Source organism: Rattus rattus, chromosome 8 (genome assembly GCF_011064425.1).
Source record: "Rattus rattus isolate New Zealand chromosome 8, Rrattus_CSIRO_v1, whole genome shotgun sequence".
Classification (NCBI taxonomy): Eukaryota; Metazoa; Chordata; class Mammalia; order Rodentia; family Muridae; genus Rattus; species Rattus rattus.
This window is the reverse complement of record NC_046161.1, coordinates 52,453,764-52,477,901: the sequence shown is the minus strand read 5'-3', so window position 1 is coordinate 52,477,901 and position 24,138 is coordinate 52,453,764. Positions and strand designations below refer to the sequence as shown.

The window sequence follows — 24,138 nt, the reverse complement described above, 5'->3', positions numbered from 1 at the left end:
CTCTGAAACTGCTACACACCCAAGTTGTTCAGACAGAAGGAAAGTAAAAGAAAGCCACACAGTTAATTGTAAAACCATTCTTTCAGCAGGTGAATGTATGTTCCAAGACGAAAAGTAACAAAAACAATCCAAAGTCATGACTTTTGCTTTGTAGTTTCGATTTTATGTTTGGTTTTGATACAGGATCTAAGGCACCTCAGATGGTCCTCAAATTTACATAGCAACACTGGCCTTGAACTCCTGATCTTCCTCCTTCAGACTCCTGAATGCTAGGATTCAGGAACCAAGGCTACAGAGTGAAACTCTTTGGAGAGAGGGGGGGGGGGTTATCTTGTCTTTTCAACCTATTAATCTATAAGCTGGAAATATACCTTCAATCCAATTTGCTTATGGAACTATTTCCCAAGTGCTGTGCATAGTTAACAGTTAACTTAAAGTCTGAGATACAGCATCTTCACAGATTCAGAGAAAAGACGTCACAAAAACTAGCACCTGTTTAAAGCCATGAAAAGGAAAGGTATGGTGGCCCACTCTTCAACCCCTACACTGAGGAGGCAGATGGATCTCTGTGAATCTGAGGCCAGTCTGGTCTACATGAGTTCCAAGACAACCAGAGCTACATAGTGAGACCCTGTCTTGGAAGGAAAAAATGAGTCCTGAAAAAAACTCAGACTAGAAGAAACATATCTCAATATAATAAAGGCTCTACAGGACAAGAATATAGACAAAGTTTCATTAAATGGGAAAAAGTCAAAGTATTTCCACTAAAAGCAGGAACAAAGCATGAATGTCTGCTTTCTCCACTCTTACTCAACATAGTACTTGGAAGTCTAAGCTAGAGTAGTAAAACAAGAAAATCAAGCAATAGGGATATAGACATAAAAGGGGAAAAAAATCAGAGTATCTCTATTTGCAGATGGTGTGATACCATACATATGAGATTCTAAAGATTGGAAACTCTTAAAGGTAGTAATTAACACTTTACACAATATAGCAGGACATAAAACTAATACACAAAAATCAGTAGCCTTCTTACATGCCAATGACAAACTGAAAAAGAAATCGGGAAAACAATCCCATTCACAATAGTCTTCAAAACAACAGTGACAACTGTGAAATAAATTGAACCAAAAATATAAAAAACTCTCATAAGAAGAACTTGAAAGGGGTTGGGGATTTAGCTCAGCGGTAGAGCACTTGCCTAGCAAGCGCAAGGCCCTGGGTTCGGTCCCCAGCTCCGAAAAAAAAGAAAAAGAAAAAGAAAAAAAAAGAAGAACTTGAAAATACTGAAGAAAAACTGAGGAAGATAATAAAAGATAATGATCTCTCATGCTCACAGATTAAAAGATTAATCTCATGAAAATGGCTATTTTACCAAAAGCAATCTACACATTTAATCTACACTATTTAATGTAATCCTAATCAATATCCAGTAGCAATTTTTACCAAAATGGGAAAAAAAAAAAACCTCAATCTTAAAATTCATAAGAAAATTCAGGAGATCCAGATAGGCAAAACAATCCTTAAAAAGAACAATGCTCGGGCTGCAGAGATGGCTCAGCGGTTAAGAGCACCCAACTACTCTTCCAGAGGTCCTGAGTTCAATTCCCAGCAACCACATGGTGGCTCACAACCATCTGTAAAGAGATCCGATACCCTCTTCTGGTGTATCTGAAGACAGCTACAGTGTACTCATATATAATAAATGAATAAATCTTAAAAAAAAAGAACAATGCTGTTAGGATATCACTATGACTGATTTCAAGTTTTACTACAGGGATATACCATGTACTAGCATAAACACATGGATCAGTGGAATAATGAACCTAGATATAAGGCCACACAGCTATAGCCACCTGATTTTTGGCAAAAACACTAGGAAAACTGTGTATGTACATGTAGATGAATGAAATTAAATCCTTAACTCTCTCACACAAAGTAAACTCCAAAGAGATCAAGGACCTCAACATTAAGACCAGAAACTCCAACACTGCTAGAGGAAAAAAGAGATAGTGTACTTCAAGATATAGGCACAGGTTAGGACCCTAGGAACAGGACTTAAATTGCTCAGGAAGCAAGTCCAATAATCAGCAACTAGGATACGATGAAATTAAAATGTTTTGTACCACATAGGCAACTGCCAATCAAGTGAAGAGAGAACCTACAGAAGGAGAGATAAATCTTTGCCAGCCATTTACCAAACAGAAGATTAGTATATAAAATATACAAAATCTAACATAAAAAAAAAAAAACTGGTCATGGTACTGAACAGAGTTCTCAAAAGAAACAAAAATGGCTAATAACCATTTTAAAATATTTATTATTACAGACTATGCAGTGCCCTTGGTTACCTAAGAGTCTGATAGTAAGACCCTACTGCTGACAATCCTTGAGTCAGAGAACTTGGAGAAATCAAGCTGTATGCACCTGGAAGCTTCATCCCTACTGACTAGCTTTCATAGTGCTAGAAGGTGTTGTACTTTGCAAGCTCATTAAATATATAATTATATATTGTATGTAGTATACAATTTTAGTACGTACTTTTAAAGGAATTTAAACACAAATACCTTGCATGAGCAGACACGGGTATCAAATGTAGAATCTCAGGGCAGGTGTGAGAGACTGCCCTACAAGATAGTGACCAGAGGGGACCCAGAAGCCTCCAAAACAACCCAGGCTATTATACTGTTCTTGGCTGTCTACCATAACTAGTAGGGTAAAATCCTATTGCTAAAGACACAGCATACTTTGGTTACAGGACATAGCAAAATTTAGCTAGAACTCACCTGAAAATTTGCTTCCTGCTGACTAGCATTCATAGTGCCAGAAGGTGTTATGTAGGCAGCTGGGAGAGAAAAGCCATCAATGGTGAACCTTGCATGCTACAATACCAACATTCCAGGCAAGATACACCCAACTGGTTGAAGAGTGGCATGAATCAACTGATTGCTGATTCAATCTGAAACCTGCTCCACAAGAGGGAATTCATGCCTGATACTATAAACCTGGTCAAAGTCTGTCTCATGGCTGGGAATATCATAGGCCCTGGGCAAAGGGACCTACAACTATTGTTTTACTAAATGGACATATTGCCAACCTGCCTTTTAAATATTTATGTTTATACCCACATGTCAGTGCCACTCTCTAAACTGGCCAGAGAAGTCTCTCTCTGCAGTGGACGGCAGCAATTAATGCTGAGATTCACAACTCGCTCAGCCCTAAATGGGACAACTTTATCATGACCCCCAAATTCTCAGAGAACATTACAGAAGAGGCAATGGAAAGACTGAGTTGGATGACAGGGAGGAATGGTGAAAAATGCTGTCTTCTGAACATCATATAGCCACTGCACTCAGGATCTCCCTGCAGTTATGGTTGGTTACATGCACAAAAATCAAGCCAACAATCATTCAACATTCCAGCAGACAATACTAACTAGACTCAGAGGATTGTTTAAAGGGAGGGAGGAACAAAGAGATGGGAGGAAAACATGGGCAATCAATGCAGGAGAGTAGAAGAGGGGAGTTAAAGGTATATATGATTGAGATACATTGTACACATTTTAGAAATTGAGAAAGAATTTAAAAACAGTCTTAAAAAACCATAGTTTTTATATACATACTATTCATCAAAATACAATTCAAATGATAATGGTCATTACTGTGTATACAATAGAAATAAGATTTTAAACTTTAAAATGTAATAAATTCTGAGTGGAGTCTTCCTTGTCAGTGGTCAGAAAAGGAAAGATTATATTGAGGAGAAGAGCACTGTTTTCACAAAAGGCAGGAATGTCTAGTTCTAAACAAAGGTGGAAAGAGTCATCATTTGCCAAGTGCTATTATGGCCCAGATATCTGTTAGTTGCTGATAATTCTCAGAAAAGTAGAAATGAGTATCATCCTGTAGACTATGAGGAGTAGCCTTCTTTGCTATGAACAGATCTGATGTAAATGGTGGCAACACAAAGTATGTCAAAAATGAAGAACAATGTCAGAAAAATCTTGAATCTCCTTCAATTATCTAAATGGAAAAAAAATGAGTCTCAACTAAGAGTGGCTATAGTAGTGTCAAGAAGGCAAACATGAGAAATAAGACAAAGCGAAATTAACTTGATGACTACCAAGTAGAACGCCATAAATGGAGTAAAGAAAGGGAAGCTGAGGTTTGTGTGGAAAGACAAGTTATCCTGCTGAGCTGTCCACAAGTAGTAAGGACCGAAGGTGCAAGAGGAGCTGAGAACATGCACTAGGGGACCAGGGGAATGTCAGCGCTAGTTGCAGTTGAATCCGTGGCCAGAGGTGACATTTAGGGAGGATACAAAAGGAATAGAAAATGGATCTTTTTACATAACCATTCTTTCCAAAACAAATATTGACCACTAAATACAAGGTACTTTTCACTAGGATAAAATACATCAAACTAGTAATTACCTTTCTAGACAGCACTTTTAATAACATTTTTTCTTCTTCTTTTCATGTATCTGATGTCATGACTTTAGATAAAGGCATATTATCCACACTGGAAACAATACTAAACTTTACTTGAGTAGAATACATGACGAGATTATTAACTTTTATAAAAAAAAATCCTTATCTTCCTAGAAAAAATTTCCTCTCTGGAAATGCTTTTTTTTTTTTTTTTTTTTCTTTCTTTAAAGACAGGATCTCACTATATAGACCAGGCTGGCCTTCAAGTCACAGAGATCCTACTGCCTCTGCTTCCTCAGTATTAAAGACATGGCCTACCATTCCTGGTAAATCTTGTCAACTTATAAGGGGGAAAAGTATAGAATCTCACCTAAACCCCAAGGCTAAACAAATTCTTTAATTTCTAGGGAAAAATATCTAGAGATACAGTAAATTCTACTAGATTGCAATAATAAGTTAATATTTTTTATGTCTTTTCCCTTTTGGCTTCATCCACATTCCTGCAAAGACTAAATCTGATTTTGAAAAATACAGGATATGGTGGACATGGCGGGGCACATCTGGAATTGCAGCTTTCAAGAGATAGAGGCAGGACAATTTCAAGTTCAAGGCCAGCCTAGGCTAGACAAACTATATCAAAAGTAAAGGAAGTTGGTGAGACAATTAAGTTGTTAACATAAAGTGATTGAATGCTATGAAATCATGAGCACCCAAGTTCAATATCCAGTATCCATGTTTAAAAATAAAGGAAAAAGGCAAAACAAAAACAGAGTGAATCCTTGGATTCCTCACTGTTTTTCCTCACACACAAAGCACCAATCTCTGGGGCTTGCTAGCCTGTCTATTCTACTTGGCAAATCACAAAATAATAGATGACTCTGCCTTTAAATAGAAAGTGGCTGCTGACTGAGGATGATTCCTCAGTTGTCCTCTGACTTCAACATGCATCCACAAACACATGTGCCTGCATATATATGATATGTGCACCCCAGTCAAGGAACATACATACATACATACATACATACATACATACATCCCCCCTCCACCCTAAATAAAAACCAAACCACTAAAAAGAAAATGATGTGACACAGACATGTGACCAGGAGACTTTCCACTTTAATGATACAGAATGAAGAGTTTCATTTTCCCTCCTAGACTCCCATGGACTCTCAATTGTAAAGACTGAGGCTACACACAAGGACTTCACCAATTTTTACTTTGTAACTGATTAAATAAGCTTTCCTTGAAGTTGCTATCCTCCTGCCTCAGGTGGAATTACTAGCCTGGTTTACTCTGAATGATTTTTTAAAAGTAAGTTACGATGAGTCAGTGAAATGGCACAGCAGGTATAGGTGCTTACTACTGAAGCCTGGCAACCTGAGTTCAATCCTCCATGGTGAAAAGAAAGCATCAACTCCAAAAGCTGTCCTGTACCTCCACACATGTACCCCTCTAAGAACAATCATACTTAAAAATATAGCATTATAAAATGAAGGGAAACTGTCTCCTTTATGTATAAGACCACATTAGCAAGCATTTCAAAATATCAAATTTTACCAACTTAAGTTGTAATAGTGTAACAATTTTTAGATAGTGAAATTAAACAAGATTCCAAGAAATATTCAGTAGACTACATTATTTGTAGTGTATTTCTTCACAAACTATATTCCTTACAAATTCTCAACAATTTATAATTACAGTTCATTCGGTAACATGGCAAGTCATGCTTGAAAAAGCAATTTCATCCTCCTTAAATACAAATTTATCATATATTCGTTAAAAAATTAAACAGATCCTTCTTATAAAATTTTCTATTCAAATCTAAAATCAACCAGTAATACCTTCTTAAATTAAACACACTTATAGAAAATTAAGTATTATTCAACGAAGAATAGAAATGTTACCAAGTCATGAAAAGATATGGATAAACCTTAAATGTGCACTGTTAACTGGAAGAAACAAGCCTAAAAGGGCTATTACACATAATGATTTCAATTATATGATACTGTGAACAGGCAAAATTAGGGGGACAATAAAAAGATCAGAGGTTATCGAGAGGGAAGCAGAAGGGAGGTATGCAGATAAGGTACAGAAAACTAAAGCAGTGAACATACTCTCTGGTACCCTAATACTGGACAAACATATATTTATGTATACATATATAACCAGTATATGTGTATATATGGTAAAAAAATATGCATGAAGTTCTATCACTGCTACGATCTTTATTAATTATCTTTTGTGTGTGATATATTCATAGGTGTGTGTTTGTGCATGTATACACAGTCCTGAAGTGAACACTGGATGTTAATCCCAATAGTTCTCTCAAACTTTTGAGACAGGGTCTCTTGATAAATCTCAAGCTGCTCTTCTGGCCGGTAGGTACTGGTCTATCTCCTGGGTACTTGCCAAAACTACACTTGGAAGATAATCTTCCTATTAAGAAGGGATAAAAATAATAGCTTAATAGCATGTGTCTGTACTCTCATGTGGTATTCTTAGACTTCAAAGTCAGAGTAAGACAAGTAAGCTCTTTCCCACAAGGAGAATGACAATCTTTTTTTTTTTTTGTAATAGCATTTACTTTATTGTTCAGTCCTGATGGCACAGGCCTGGAATCTCAACTACTTGAAAGCCAAAGACAGCAAACTCAAGGCCTGCCTGAGTAACTAAGCAAGAACTTTTCTCAAAAAAAGAAGCAAAATAGGGACTGGGAGTGGGCATGATAGCTCATATATGTAATTCCAGCACTTAGAACACTAAGGCATTAATGTGGGTTACGAGCTAAATTTGGAACCAGCCTGGGCTAAGAATGGGATCCTGTCTCAAAAACCAACAGGGCTGAAACAATGGCTCAGCAGTTACAAGCAATGGCTCCTCTTCCAGAGAGCCCAGGTTGGAATGGTAGCTCACATTTGTTAGTTCCAGATCCAATACCTTCTTTTGCTCTCTTCAGGCACTGCACACATGCATATACATATATGCAGGCAAAACTTTCATACATATAAAATAATGGTTTTTTTTTTTTAAACCAGCCAGATATGGCTCAGTGGGTAGGAGCACTTGCCAGGAACGCCTGAGTTCAATACCTAAAACCCACAATAAGGGGAAGGAGTGAGACATCCATAAAGTTGCCTCTGACTTCTATATCCCCAAGCCCAAGCAAGCACTCACATACTTCAAATAGCTTTTAAAATTTAAAAACAATTAAAAGGGAGAGTGGATGGATATAGGCCAGATAGGTAGGAGTGCTTGCCTAGCATGTATAAGCCTCAAATTAAATCTACAGTACCATCAAAATTAAAAACAAAATGTATTGAATCTATTTACATTGGGATTATTTTCATGATATTTTATAGATTCTGCCTTAGCTTTAAAAGCTTTTGTCTTAGATTTCTGTTCTCAGTGCAGTCATGAAGTAAGTATTTTAATCACTAACTTTGCAAAAATATGCCTAAGATCATCCATGAAGGCATCAAAACTGACCAAGCAGATCAAGAACCAAAGGTATAAAACATTCTTGTCCAAAGGATTTCGAGTCGAGTAAGTTTCCAAGAGTTCTCCATTTCTGCAATTCAAAAATACAACTCCTCAATTTCTAACACTGTAAACCTCAGATATACTTTTACCTAAGTAAAATTCTACTTACTATTTAAAAAAAACTTTTTACTCTAAAGGTTTATCTAATTAACAAAGTGAAATTCTATTTAATATTAATAAGAAAAACCTTTTTATTCTAAAGGTTTAGCATTTAGAGTAAACAGTCCTCAGGTTTTGATTTAGTTATAAAACCCTACCTGACATCTAAATATTTTTGTTCACTAATATTCTAAATGTACTAAAATGTGCCTCTTCAATTCCTTGGGACTCACTCAACTATCCAAGTCCATTTTTCTTTCATAATTACTTATTTGCACTTGTTTGGGGCTTTTGTGTTTCACCACACACACAGACTCTTTACCTCTAAAGCGTCAAGTTTTATTACTTACCTAGGGTCCCAGATATGCTAAAATATACACATTTGCTATTAAAATACAAATATCAAGGAATTGTTAGTTCTGATCATTTATGACCAAAACTATTTGTATAAACAAACTATCACTGTTTCTCTTGAAAAGGACGGAAATTTTCTAGAAAGCTTTTGCTAAAACCTAGCAGATACCCCAGAAGTTACTCACATAGCTAAGTTGTTAGATGTGTGAATGAACATTCAAATTTTCTGCTCAAAAATACAACTAAGAATAAAAATCAGAGTACTATATTTTTCTTTTCCACTAAATGAAGCCTTTCTCCTTGGGAACACTAAAGGTCCTCTCAGAAGGCCAATTTCAGTTTAAGAATGCACTCATCATCAACATAATTCCTTTTCAGCGATAACAGCAAATGTATTCTAGAGTTGCCCTAACTTTATATAAATGAAAATATCACTGTATTCAAAAGAATATATAATAGTATGAACTGTAACATAGTTAAAGCTACCAAATATAAAATACCAGTATATAAATGATATGTCTACAGAACAAGCTTTGAAAGCCTATACAACAAACTGAAAGGGTTTATTCTCACAGAAGGGAGAAAGGAGAAATTCAATATTTTACTTTAAAGTACTTTAAGTTTCCCTGTTAAGTTCCATGTTGAATTTTTCATGTTTGCATTAATAATTTTTAGTAATCCAATAACCTTTTCCCTTTGTTTTGAGAAGTGAAATAATCCCATGTTGAAAGTTTGTTTCACCAGTACTCAGTGCGGGATGGTTCATCCTTGCTATCTGCTAATATTTCCAGGTAAATCCATCAACTCTAAAAATGTAGCCCAGTGAAACCCTTGAGTTGTACAAACTTGAGTTGGCAAGCTTGTGTATCTGGTTACCTAAAGCTCACCTACTACTGCCAGGCCTGTCAAGTTTTCCAGTGGTATTATTTCAAGAGTTTAAGACTTGATACAATTCTTGAGCTCTTTCAGTGACAAACAGATATTATGTTACAGAAGGGTAAGTGACACCTCCCTATCACTAAAACACATGCCATAATACTCTTTCATTAGGGTTTTGAAAAAACGCTAAAATACACATATTTGCTACTGAAATGCTAAGGAACTCTTAGTTCTGGTTATTTGCACAAGTATCACTCTGTACACTCAAGTAGATTTTTCCTTCCTCTAATGCAAATAAGAATTTGCCCTTTTCTTCCAGCTAGCTGTAAAACTTGATTACTCCCTAATATCACCCCCATCCCATAATTGAATTTTTCTATCTACCGGCTATAGATGGCAAACTATATGCTACATGGCAGACAGTTCACAGGCACAATATAGGATAATTCTTAAAATTCTTAAAATTAACCAGCCCACAGCAAGTACCTCATAGCTCACAATCAACATTTACTTCTAGTAACCAACCATCTGGAATTCTTTCTGCCTTGCTGTTCTTAGTTCCATCGGGAATTAATTTTCTTTGTACCTAGACCTCAAAGACTAGTTGAGCTGTTTCTGAGAAATATGAACATTATGACCCTGTCAGAATTAAAAGATTAAAAAAGTGTTAGAAAAATATCTACTGAAAAAAGAAACTTTTAAAAACCCATTAGAAAATAGAAAATATAGAAGTATCAATGCCCATTCCTGTTCAAAACACCAATGATTAAACCAAACACTTACTACAAGTATATATAGTACAATGTCACCTTCTACTCAAAACATCCAGAGGAAAACTAAATGTTTGTTACAAGTGTAATACAATGTCTCCTTCTAGCTAAAACAATCAACCAAAATAAAAAATGTAACTCCAAGTGCTTACCTAGAAATAACTGAAGATAACAGGAAAGAATCACTTAAGTATGGAAAGAGGAAATAAAATTCAAAATTGAAAAAAACAAGATGAAAAAAATCTTAGTTTTCCCAAATACGTATTTAAGAAGGATTTATCTAAATATTTTTAAAGCTATTCATCCTTATAGAATATCATATAGTTTGGAACTTTTATTCTATAGGTATAATAAAATGTTTATAAATTTTACTTCATGATTATAAAAGGGAATTGGACACAAACTAGCCATAAAAAGAAAGATAAATGAAAAATACCTAAGACTTTACTTTTGTCTGTACCTGGGGGATAGAGGAATATGAGGGAAAAACAATAAAGTGTCTCTTGAACTACATATAATTTAAAATAAGAGCTGCAGATATACTTTGAAAATTATGGAAATTCATATGGGCTGAGGTGGTGTACATCTTTAATTCCAACACTTGGGAGTCAGATAGATCTCTGTGAGTTCAATGACAGCCTTTTTCACATTGACATAGGAACTAAAGTAGAAAAGAAAATTTCAGACTCCTACCAAGCCCAGTGCCTTTTCTACTCAAGCTCACCACATTACAGGTTGATCTTTCCTAACAGAATCCTAATAGATCCAAAAGGAAATGTTTAAGTTCAGCTATGATTGTGCTTCATGTTATACTTAATTCCACTCTTCCTGGGAAGTTAATGTTACTTATTCCTATACTGACCACCTTCTCCCTGGCTCCTAGAAGATCATAAGACCTTAGTCTCTTAAACTGAATTACTGATAATACAGTGATACGCTTTTACTCAAAAGACCTTTATTAACCAAACTCTTAAGGGCTGGAGATTCAGCTCAGTGAGAAAACAATCGTAGAGCATGTGCAAGCCCTTAGTCTCAATGCCTACCACCACAAAACATCTCAGAAATGACTGTTGATTTTAATGCAAAGAGATTATACCCCTATTCTTTCGAGAGCTAACTCTTCTGGTTTTTTAAATCAAATGGTTATATTTCAGCAAGAAAAAATTACTCTGTACTCATCAGAAGAAAAGGGATGTGATCAGCAGTGTTTGCATAAACATTTCTTTCTGCAAAGTTGATAATAACATATAGCATGCTCCAACCTCTAAACAAAATGCAAAAAAGGACAGGCCTTGATCCCACAGCCCCAGAAGCAGCCTTATCATATATTCAGGCAATTCTGTTCTAAATTATAAAGCATTTTAGGTAAGCAAAAGTCAGAATTAGTAGTAGAGTATGGGTAGAACTCAATGAGGTCTTCTGTTTGTCTTCATGAGAATAGTTTTAGTTTTCACAGAATTTAACAAAAATTGTCAAACAAGGTAACTAAAGAAAACATACAGAACTAAAGTGTAACCTAAATAAATCCACATATCTAAGCTGTATTTTCTCAAAGCATGCAGTGTAACATAATTTAGCTCATATGAATCTACTTTAGAAGGCTTTCTGTATAGGTTTTGTTTTGTTTTGTTTTGTTTTGAGGAGTCCCAGGTAGATCATGCTGACCTCTAACTCCATACATGTAAGCTGAGAATGGCCTTGATCTTCTAATCCTTCTGCTCGCACCTTACAACTGCTGAGACTACAGACAGGGCACATGGACACGCACGCACCCATACACACCCTCCCATTCCCCCCCCCCCCGCCGCCGCCAAGTTCAAAGCTAGCCTGAGATACACAGTGAGATCATATCCATGACCCTCCGCTGAAAAAAGAAAAAGGCTTACCACATTTTAGCTAACACAATCTCTTCACTGTCTCTTTGAATATTGTATCTAATTTGGCATCCAACATTTTATCTGGCAATCCTCCATTCCAACAAGTAAATGCCTATCCCTACCACAGTTACACCACCAGCTCCTACTCCTAAAATACATGTTTTAAAAAATTACTTCTTTTTTAAAACTAAAACCCAGAAGAATTTTGACTAATAAAAGCATTGAGTTCGGGCTGGAGAGATGGCTCAGAGGTTAAGAGCACTGACTGCTCTTCCAGAGGTCCTGAGTTCAATTCCCAGCAACCACATGGTGGCTCACAACCATCTGTAATGAGATCTGATGCCCTCTTCCAGTGTGTCTGAAGACAGCTACAGTGTACTTATATACAATAAATAAATAAAATCTTAAAAAAAAAAAAAAAAGCATTGAGTTCTCCTTTTAGGTGGTAGAGCTTTCCTAATAGCACATTTTTACTACACAAAAGAAAGACCTAATTCCTAACAGCCAAAGAAAATTTTAGTAGCTCCCAAGTGTGGTCCAGTGAACTGGTTATGCTACTGTGCACTCAACAATTTAGACTGTGTTTCTTGGTAACTGAAAAAAAAAAAAAAGTTGCTTATGAAGATGTTATAGTTAAACAAAATCCTGTTTTACTTACTACCAATGTTCCTGCACACTAATAAATGTCTTATCGATGTAGACCTTTAGAACTAGCAATGATTTATGACCCTTTACAATTTGGGGAAAGCCCATTTCATTTCATATTCACAGCTTTTATTTTTTACTGTTCTCTAACTGAGCTCCAAAACAATCACTACCTGCAACAGAGATTTTTGTTTTGTTTTGCCCCTTCAAGCAGTTCTTTGCCCTACTTATGACAAGTCTGACAATGATAAGTGCAAATAACTCTATTCTGCTAGTTTCATTAAAAAACCATCAAATGCTAAACCTCTGTTTTTCTTCCCCAAGCTCTAGGCCTTTGCTCTTTCATACAGCCCATCCATCTTTGGAGACTGCCTAATTCCCTTACTTCATTTACACTGCTACCTTGAAGGTATTAATAGACAACCACATCCCCCTAGTGCTCCCTTTTCCTAAGTTTAGCTCCTGAATCTTAAAACTGTCATCAATGTAGAATTATCCACATTCTCTCCTAAATGTGATAGAAGGTATTCTTAGTTATTTGTAGTTCAATCTTAATAAGAAAACAGTATCGATGTTATTACGGTCTTTTATTATGTGGCCACTATGTTGTTTGTCTGAGGGTAATTCAATGACAGTTCACCTCCAGCTATTTGAAACCACTTTGTACTTGCTCTTTTCCAGGTAGCAGTTTCCTGGTTTGCATTAAGGACATTCACTCATCTCCCTTGGTAAAAGACTTGAGATAATGCATTAATGAATATAATTTCAATGCTGAAACTGCTGTGCTATTTTTTTCCTTCTGCCCTGTAATGGAGCCCAAACTTGTCAAATTTGTATAATTTAAAAACATAAAGTTAAATGTGACACATTCCTTCACATTATACATTCAATTGACAGTTGCCAACAGAAGGAAGGATATCTTAACATGTCCTACTAAAATGTATTTCCCCCTATAAGTAGCAACACCCAAAATGAAGAAAATTATCCTGTACTTAAGACCTTTCACAAAAGATGATTCTTCACTGAAAACTGGGATGTCTTTCCCCTCTCCCCTGCCCCCAGCAGCAGCTCAGTGAGCACACAGCCCAGAAGATAGCAGTGCTTCCAGGCTTCCAGGTCTGCACTCAATCACTAACAAGGTAGAGGAGCTAGAGAACAAGGACTACAATTCCTAATTTAAGGACAACTAAACATATTAGAAGAAAAGAGGTTTTCATTACAATTGTGGCTTCACTTTACCACTATCCTCCCAGACCCAGGTTCAAATAAGGGAAGGTTAAAAACCTTATACTCTGCCAGTATCATACTTGTAACAGTATATGCTGACAGTATTGATAAATGCCTTTTGAAAATCACCAGATTGTTAGAAACTAAGATGGCATACATCTGGGATGATGGCTCAGCAGTTACGAGCACTTCCTGCTCTTGTACAGCACCCCAACATCTATATAGCAGCTCACAACTTTAAGTAACTTCAGGTCCAGTGAACTCCGTCTTCTGACCTCTGAAGGTACCAGGCACACATATGGTACACAGACATACATGCAAGTAAAATATACATACACATAAAATAGAAACAGAAAATCTTTAAAAACAAAGAGTTATAAAGGGACATACATGTGATCAGTATTCAGAAAGCTAAGGCAGAAGGATCACTGCCATGTTTGAGGCCTGCCTAGGTTACACAACAACATTGTGCTTGCTGTCTGAAAACAAAACAAAACAAGCAAACAACTCTCAAAGCTGAGTGGGGCAGCATATTTCTGTAACTCCAGCAGAGGGGTAAAAAGTGAGGAGGAAGAAGGGCAAAAAGTTCTAAGCCATTGCAATATGGGGGGCGGGGGGGTGCCTCAAAAATAAATAAATTAATTAATTATAAAATAGCACCATACCTAAAAATATATTTTTTCTTTTTTTTGCATTAAAAAAACTTTTATTTCATTTAAAACAGTGATTCTCAACCTTCCTAGGGCTTCAATCCTTTAATACAGGTTCCTCGTGTTGTAGTGACCTCGAACCATAAAATTACTTAATTGCTATTTCAAAAGTATAATTTTGCTACTGTTATGAATTGTAATATAAATATCTGATATGTGACCCACAAGTTGAGAACCACTGATCTAAAAGATCCAATATATGAAGCCAAATTAACTCCAAATTTACAGCTACATTTAGAGATCTCCTGAACTAAATGATTGTTCAAAGTCACTTATCATCACTATTTTCCCAAGTTGTTTCTGAGAAACAGAGCCAGTTCTAGTGCTTTTCCCACAGAAGGCACGTGTAACTATAAAGTGACTCCTGCAATTATTCCAGATACTGGTGCTGGTCAACACTTTCTGGAACAGTACTTCAGAATCTCCCCTCTTCAGGTGCACATTAGAGGAAGTGGGAAAAACTATCACAAAGCAAGGCAACAGCTTTCCTAGTTAGCCTGCAGCAGCGCAAACCACCTCCTGAATGTTTTCAGTTATGGTTTCACTTATGTCAAGCGATACAGGTTACCTTTCTACATACCTACTAAAATTTAAAGTTAAAAATTATACTTTATGGCTGGGATTTCATTAGATGTAAAGACAATATGTCTACTGAGTCCTAGAAATCATTTCAGCAAAGAAAAGTAGTAATGGAGGATGGAGGGTTCATCCTTTCTTCCAACACTCCTAGGAGGTCAGAGCTGAGCCCAAGGACAAAGTTACCAGGAGGGAGGCTTCAACTCCATTCAAGAGACCTTACTAACAGAGCTTCTCAATGATAAGTGAACTGCTTGTCTAGTAGTCACTGCAAGTGTTCAAGGTGGAAAGACAGCCTTGGAGAGGAACTTCTGCATTTGTTAAGAGTTTAGACTGAGTCTAGAAAATTCCCTCAGGGAATTCAGAAGAGAATTCCTAAAAGGAAAGAAAAGCACACATATCCTATATTTTTAGAATCCCTCTCGAGTTTTCTTTCTTTAAAGGTACAATAGAAATGTAGTCTACAATTTCTATAAATATCGTTTACCCTTCTATTACTATGTTGGGAAGGGTTCATTATTTTATTATAAAGAAAAGATGGAGATTATATTTATAATTTTGTAAATTTTTAGAAAAAAATGTTTAAGATCTAGTAGTCAATGCCCTAGAAACTTTATAAATTTTAAGTAATATGCACATATATAAATACATTATTCATTAAAAACAACTCACATCTGTCCTTCATTATACTCTAAAATATATTAGGAATCTTGATGTACTGAAAGAATACAAGAAAATACAGTATTCAAGCAGTCACTATTTCTCCTAAGAAGACTATTTTCAAACTGTCACAGCCCAATAATGAACTGTTACATCAACTGATGAGGTCACTCTAATTTTCTCACAGTACATTTAATGGTGAATATACTTGTGAGCTTTATTGTACTACTTACGTGGGTCCATGCACTGGGGGGAGGAGACTGTGCTACAGTGTACATTATGTGGAGGTCAGAGAACAGCTTGCAGGAGGTTGGTTCTGGAAATTGAACTCAAGATCACCAGGCTTGGTAGCAAGCCATTTCATTGGCCTAATAAACTATTCTTCCATCTGAGTCTCACACACACACACACACACACACACACACACTTTGAAGAAAGCATCTTGCTGTATAACCTAGGCTAGTCTCAAACTCTTTTCCTTCCTGTTTCAACCTCCTGGTTCTGGGATTACAAACATACCAACTTGTCTGCCAACAGTAATTCTTATAATCTTAAAGTTACTTCAGCATCTTGTGAACCAAATACATTGTTGTACTACAATTAAATCCTTCACATTGTACTTTAGATCATGAAAAATTCTAGTTTATAATATATTTTTAGGTTATTTTCAGTTAATAAACAACAAAGATGTAGGTGACAACTACTGAAACTAGATGATTAGTATACAGGAGGCTACATGATCGCTTTAGGTTTTGGTTTATTGGTTGGGTTGATTTTGTTCTTTTGAACCCAAGCTGGTCTCCAATTTGTTATGTAGCCAAGGATGACGTTCCTACCTCCATTTCCCATCTCTGAGGTTACAAGTATATGCCACCACATGTTTATTTGCTGTATGTTTACAATTCTAACAAAAATGGGAAAGAAGAAATGGACACAACAAGCATGATAAGTAAGCTGATAAACTGTGGTTTAGTTTGGGCAGGCAAGATGTCTTAGTGTGTAAAGGTACTTGTGCCAAGCTTGATGACCTGAATTCAATCCTGGGAACCCACTTGGTGAAAAGAGAGAAATCAATTCCTACAAGTTGTCCTCTGACCTCAAAACATGCACCGAGGCATATTGAGTTCCCATATAGCACATTATACATGTATACATGTGTGCATGCACTTTTTTTATTTTATGTGTTGTTTCAAGGGGCTATTAACTTCTCAGATTTAATTCAGATAATATTTGGGCTGCCTTCTTTACCTACAACAAAGAGATTTGGGGTCTATTTTAGAAACATAGTTAAAATAAGTCATATACAAAAACAGATTTCCTCAAAGGATAACATTTAAAAAGTAATATTAGTTAAGTGTTATTTCATTGTCTCTTCATTAACCAATAGGAAGGAATACAAATATCTACCTGGCAAGAATGTTCGTTTCTTAATTTTTAATTTACTCTGGCAATTTCTGAACTGAGCTGCAATCTCTATAAAACAGTTATTGTTCTGTCTTCCTTAAAACAAGAAATTGCAAGTACTGTTTGAAGTATACTCAGAGAAAGTCAAATTTCAAAACAGTACATGTTTTAATTTTATCATCATCCCGTAGGTAGGTTTCTAAAAGCTTATAAAAATAGAAGCTTATAAAGACACATTGAAGGCAGAGCCTACATTGGGTCTAAGAACTAAGTCATTTTTGGAACTGGAAGACAGTTGAGATATCAAACCCACCCATCTAAAAGCATGGCAGGGAAGGAAAGACAAGTCAATTAACATTAACCCAAACAAGCAGCATTCTTACAGTTTTACTTGTAACTCTCCTGCACTGGGCCTAGTCAGCATTCTACAAGGAAAGGTCTTAAGGTATTGACATGTACTTTAAGTTTAATCATTTTTAGAATAAGAGGAAACACTTGAATGTGATTAAAACTGTGGTGTGGGGGGTTGGGGATTTAGCTCAGTGGTAGAGCGCTTGCCTAGGAAGCGCAAGGCCTGGGTTCCGTCCCCCAGCTCGAAAAAAGAACCAAAAAAAAAAAAAAAGCTGAAAAAATATTTAAAAAAAAAAAAAAAAAAAAAAACTGTGGTGTGGGCTGGAGAGATGGGCTCAGTGGTTAAGAGCACTGACTGCTCTTCCAGAGGTCCTGAGTTCAATTCCCAGCACCAACCATCTGTAATGGGATCTGATGCCTTCTTCTGGTGTGTCTGGAGACAGCTACATATACTTATATACATAAAATAAGTAAATCTTTAAAAGAATTGAAAAAAAAAGTCTTCAAAGGTCTCACAAGTGAGTTTTAAAATGTATTGTCTAATATTAAAATTAAACTCTACATTACCAATGTCATTTGTCCATTTATGTAAAATGTTTTTGTTCAGTCATTATCAAAGTCAAGTTGTTCACAGTAAGTGCTTTTGCACCGCTTTTACAATTCTGATTTGTCAATTTATTTAAATGTCTCTACTATTTTTTAAAGATATATTCTTATTGTTTTTAGTTATGTGTCTATATGTGTACATGCACACAAATACAAGTGCCCATGGAAACCAAAGATCTTTGGAACCCCTGGAGCCGGAGTCACAAGCTACCTTCATCCTCTGGAAGAACAGCATGTGCTCTTAACCATTGAAAGTTATTTCTCTTGCCCCATCCTACTATTCTTTCTAGCAGTTTCTATCCCTCCAGATGTTTCTTAAATGAAGATCCATTCATTTCTTATTCAAGCATCCAGCTTTTCTCCTTGTCCTACTACAACCTTCTGGCTTTCCCTTTCTCTCAAAACCGCATTCATTTTGTTTGATCCTGTCCATATTGTGCTCTTGTTGTAAACAATGAGTTACGACAGAATGAGTTAAACATCAGAAATTATTTCATAAAACCCATTTTCTAAAGCTTCTCTGTGTAATTTTATTATCAAACTTTAACTGAATACCTTCTGTATGATATTAAACACGGTCACTCATTTTTCCATATAGTTCATTTTAACGGATAACAGCATCCTATCTCCTTCCCAAAGCACAAAAAATAGTCTTTGAACTAAGTTCAAAGTAAGGTGCTGCCCAGCAAAAACCTGTCTCAAAAAAATAAAATAAATAAAACATAAGGGGAAACATTTTCATAGTTCTGAATTCCAAAGACACTTTAATTAAAAACATACAAACTCACAGAGTCACAGGTGGTCAGCTTTGCCACCCAATTACCAGGCCTGACAACCTGGCTTCAATTCCCAAAATCTACATGATAGAAGATACCAAACTGTGAGGTTTGCCTTTGACCTGCACTGATGTACCAAGAAATGAACACCCATTCACATATGCACAGAAACATATACACATAGGTAAATAAGCGTAAGAAATTTTTAAATAACAAATAAGATCAAAAGGTTGAGGATATAGCTCAATGGTAGAACATTTGCCTAACATCTGAGTAGCCCTAAATTTAATCTCAGTCTGAAAAAATATTTTTAATAAAATTAAAGTGATAGAAAAGTAATATGTTACCTTGGAGCAGTGGTTCTCAACCTTCCTAATGCTGTGACCCTTTAATACAGTTCTTCATGTTGTGGTGACCCCCAACCATAACCTTATTTTTGTTGCTACTTCATAATTGTAATTTTGTTGTTATGAATCATAATATAAATATCCAATATGTGACTCCCCTGGGAAAGGGGTTGTTTGATCGGTTGCAGTCCACAAGCCACTGCCTTAGAGCCTACAAGGAAATGTTTTACAGCAAAACCATATTGAAAAAGCAAAAAACTTCTTGTAATAGTCTAATTTCTCAAGAAAATATAACTCATGGGAAGTCAGATCTATAATGAAATCAAATCTTAATTTGTAGCAAGTAAACTAACTGTGGAACACATTTGTATTTTTTCTTTCATTTTCTGTTAAACTTTGGCATACTCATAGGTTAAGCTGTGTTTGCATGTGCACTTGCACGCACACACACACAGAGACACACAGAGATACACAGACACACACACACACACACACACACACACACACACACACACACACACACACACACGGCACGCACACAAAGTTGTCTAACATGGACTCAGCAATTATAAAACAAGCCAAGAAACAAGTCCTATTATAGTCAGACGGCCTTTCCTATTAGACCCCTGACAAATGTGTGTGAAGAGATTAAAGACATACAATCTACTGAGGAAAGGTTTTATTCAAAGCTAGGTTCCTTATTCTGGTCAAATAACATTTTAATTATGTTTAAATCTGTTGCTTACCCTTTTGTCATACATGGGTGCCATGGCTATCACTGATAAGATTTTATTTTTCCGATATTCATTTTAGTTCACTCTAAGTAGGAAGACAATCTAAAGCAAACTGCCAAACAACTGAAGCAAACAAGCACTTGACAAAAAGATTCATGAATCACTTAGCGCAGATACTGGCATTGTTTTGAGCATAATGTTCACAGCTATCTAGAGCCTAAGCAAAATGGTTTCTTCAAATGCAGCTGTTAACATTAGATTCTCTATTTGCCCTTACAATATTATCTAATTTTATAAATTTCAGGATGAACACACTCCATTTTTACATTCCATCCCACATTCATCCATTCAGTCAACACCTGTGAAACTCTTGAACATCTTCCAGGTAGTACATTCTACTTCTCTTACAACAATGGTATTCTATAAAAAAGCAACACCAAACCCTTATGAAAATGTACTCATTTGTGTGCATGGTCAAGAGAAAAGAATGCCATGAAATCTCCCAGACAATCAAATAGAATATGAACTTTCTCACTAGAATTTCAACTGCAGCAACATGGTTGGCTCAAATCTCTCAGAGATTTTCAAATGACCTATTTACTTGTATTTATGATGACAGAAGCCTTAATAAGTGTTTAATATACATAAAAAGAAAAGCAATCGTGCTACTTTTTAAGGATAATAGTCATGGCTAACACTGAGACTTGCATTATCAAAATGAAACCCAACTGGACTCATTACCTCACTTAATCCTTACATCATCCCTACGTGATTAACACTGTAATCCCCATCTCACAGATCAAACTTGCCTTACTACTCAAGGTCACTTAGCTGTAGGTAGAGAATTAGAATTCAAATCCAGTTCTTGGGAAGTTAAAGCTCAACAGTAGTGTGCTTGCCTAATATGTTCAAAGGTTTGAGCCCTAGTACCCCCCACACACTCATTCATTCATACACTCACACACACACACACACACACACACACACACACACACACAAAACAATAAAACATCAGTTCTATCAGTGTCCAAAGCCTGTGCTCTAGATCACATTATATTGCTTGGTTTAATGTTCAATTTTAACCTAAAACCTTTGATTATCTTAAAAACTTTGAATTGCCAGTGGGTGATATATACAAACCAAATTAGGATTTTAAATGAAACTAGGACCTTACAAGTCTGAATATTTATATGGAAAATAAAATATACTAGAATCCTTAAGGTAAGGGTCAGATTCCTTTTGGAGTTAAAAGAGATGCTGTAGATACCAAATTCTTCTCTTAAGGAATAAAGAAAACAGAAGCCTTTTCAAAAACTTCTACATGCCTAATCTAAATTGCCACATTTTCAATCCATAAAGTGACTCTACTACTCATTTTCCAAAGCACTGTTTTTATAATCAGTATGTCTAACATTTAAACATTACATGGAACATGGTATCTTTTTCTGAATTACTGTATAAGAAAGTAAAAAGCCTTGAGGACACAAAATCAGGCTATTATGGAACTATAATTAACAGAAAGCATAAATATTATCACAGAGACACATTGCATCCCTAACCATATAAACTCAGAAGTAACCATTTCTTCCTTGAGTTCAATTTACACTCATTTAGTTCAACTATAGTTTCATCATCACTTTACTAGCCCTGTCACGTGACTAAGTCCAAGCTCATTTCAAGGGAAAGGCTGTACTAGTCTGTATTTAGAACATATTTAGAACATAGAACTAAGAGCAGATGAGTCTTTGTAGTCCTATCCAAAACCCTTGCCTTAGTTGCTAAGAAACTACAATTTACCATATTATAAATCATCAGGAACAACTTATGCCAACAGAGATTAAATATCTACAATCAAGAATCTCTCATCTATAGTGCAAAATGAAACTATGCTATTTCCACAAATAACTGAAATCAAAATTAAACTCACATTGTTATCACACCTATGATAGATGATAGATAGATAGATAGATAGATAGATAGATAGATAGATAGATAAAACAAGCACAGATGGTGCAAACCAGACTAACTTTATCCTTTCCCTTCCATAGCTTCATACTTAAAGGAAAGAGGATGTAAGTGTAAGAAACAAACGTTTCCTTTCTGACTCATGTAGTAATAAAGCTATAGGGTATACAATTCCGTTGTGGAATTTAATACTTAAAGTGACTTTTTTTCAATACCAAATGTGATACATTTTCACTGTAACCTTTATCATTTTAAGCTCAGTTTGTCTTCAGAATACTGAACTCCACTGGCTCTGACTGATTTTGTTTTAATGTAAGCCATTTCAATTTCAGACAAGCACAATTTTAATTGTTTTAGCATAACAACAAAGAAAATCCAAGATTAAAATTAATGTAAGGCTCCCTATCCCTAACCAACTTCTCATACATTTTTTCATGTTTAAAAAAAAAAAATCTTTAAGCCTACTAATAGTTGTTTCCACAATAGCTGAATTAGATTCATTATCTTTTTAGGTTTGTACCTGAATGATCGGTTCAACAACGGACTGTAACAATGCTGTCCAGCAGAATCTGTCATGTTTAGCTCCCCCAAGCCTATTACCTTTCATCTTCTCTAAAAAGCTTCAGTTCAAAACCCAATTCTCTCACTTCCACTGTAACTTAAACATACCCCAGAGGCCATATTCATATTCCTCAGAAATAATACCTTTGCAGTCTTGAAACTTTCAGTTCTAAAAGCCCACTTCCTCCATCTTCCTGCCACCATCTCTCACTCTCCTCAATCCCACCACTGCAGATGTGGCTGTATCCCAGCCCTCCCCAAAGGCCGAACTAACACCATACAGCAGTAGCCACAATTCGTCCCCTCCCTAATGTATCTGCCGCGCTACAAACAACATTACACCCCCGACTTCCTGCATTTTTACTCTCTTCCCTTATTTTTTGTCTTCCCCCACTTCCACCACTATACCCAGGCACCCTTAACTTCCCTGATATTTCCTCTACCTCGGTTTTAAAGCTTTCCCCCGCATCCTCTGCTCATTTTCCTCTCCTTATTTAGAAACTCCCTTTTGCTTTCCCAACCGCTACCCTAGAATGCCCAGCACTCCACCCTCTTTGGCAAATCCCAGCCCTCTTCCCCCAGCTCGTTTGGAGATACTGCTGCTTCTCTTTTCCAGGTCCCCCTACTGCAGTCAACCCACTCCATCATCTTTCCGCCCACCTTTCCTCTACCCCCAAATCCAAGGTTCCCCGAATCTCTTACTAACCCCTCTCCTTAAAAGACTCAAGCAGACGTCTGCCCCTAGGTATTCTACGGGATCCTTTGACCCCAGCTTTCCCCCTCCTCCCATTTTGCAGAATGTCACCCGGATTCCAGAGTCCCAGTAGAATCCCGGGTGTCAGCGCCAGCGGAGCCGGGTTCTCTCTCCGACACCACCCCTCCGCCAGCTCGAACTCGAACGCCTGTCTCCCGCCGCTTTCTCCAGAGCCGCCCCCGCTACTCCAGCTCCCGGTGCGCGAAGAGCCCCACGCCGCGGACCTGTCTACAGAGCCCCGGGCTCGCACCAAAGCGACGCCTCCACCTCTCAACGAAGCACCTCCTCGCCTCAGCCGGACCGCCTGCTGCCGGCTCCGGCATCCCCCTCAGGCCTGGGCCCGGCCCCTCTGGTTGCCGGAGCCGGGCGCCCCCGCCCGACCCGCCCCCGGCCCCTCGGCTTACCGTTCTGAGCAGCGCCTGGCCCTGGGAGGAGCGAGCCAGAGACCAGCAAGAGCGAGAGGGCCAGGGCGCCGGGGAGCGACGAGCCCGACATCCTCCCTAGCCGGAGAGCGCGCAGCGAATGGGCCGGGGCCGGGGCCGGGGAAGGGAGGGGAGGGAGGGAGGGGGCGGGCGAGAGCGCGAGGGAGTGAACGAGGGAGGCAGCGGCGGCCGAGCTCCGTCCTTCCCCGTCCTCCTCCTACCGCCGCAGCGTCCAAGCCTCGCGAGACCTCCGCTGGCGGCCGTGGGCGGTCCAGGAGCGCCGGCGGCAAGGCTCGCGAGAAGAGGCCCTCGCCCGAAGTCTCCGCCCCTGCAGAGACTGATTGGCCTAGCGCAAGGGAGGTCACGTGCAAAGGGCGCTTCTGGCCACGTGATGGGGCGAGGCGGGGACTCCACCCGCTCCCTCTCCCACGGGGGAGGAGGGCAGGCAGAGT

The 24,138-nt window shown here is 37.4% G+C and overlaps 1 protein-coding gene across 4 annotated transcripts in view; it reads right to left on the bottom strand.

The window, feature by feature from the left end:
• Positions 1–23,918, bottom strand: part of Nptn (neuroplastin) — a 66,262-nt gene extending 42,344 nt beyond the window's left edge. The window contains exon 1 of one of the 4 annotated variants that reach the window (XM_032909593.1): positions 23,669–23,918. In XM_032909593.1, coding sequence (XP_032765484.1) covers positions 23,669–23,759 — 91 coding nt within the window. In that variant the 5' untranslated portion in view covers positions 23,760–23,918. The remainder of the gene's footprint in view (positions 1–23,668) is intronic. The other 3 variants (XM_032909594.1, XM_032909595.1, XM_032909596.1) reach the window with 3 other exon arrangements.
• Between the last annotated feature and the right edge of the window lie 220 nt (positions 23,919–24,138).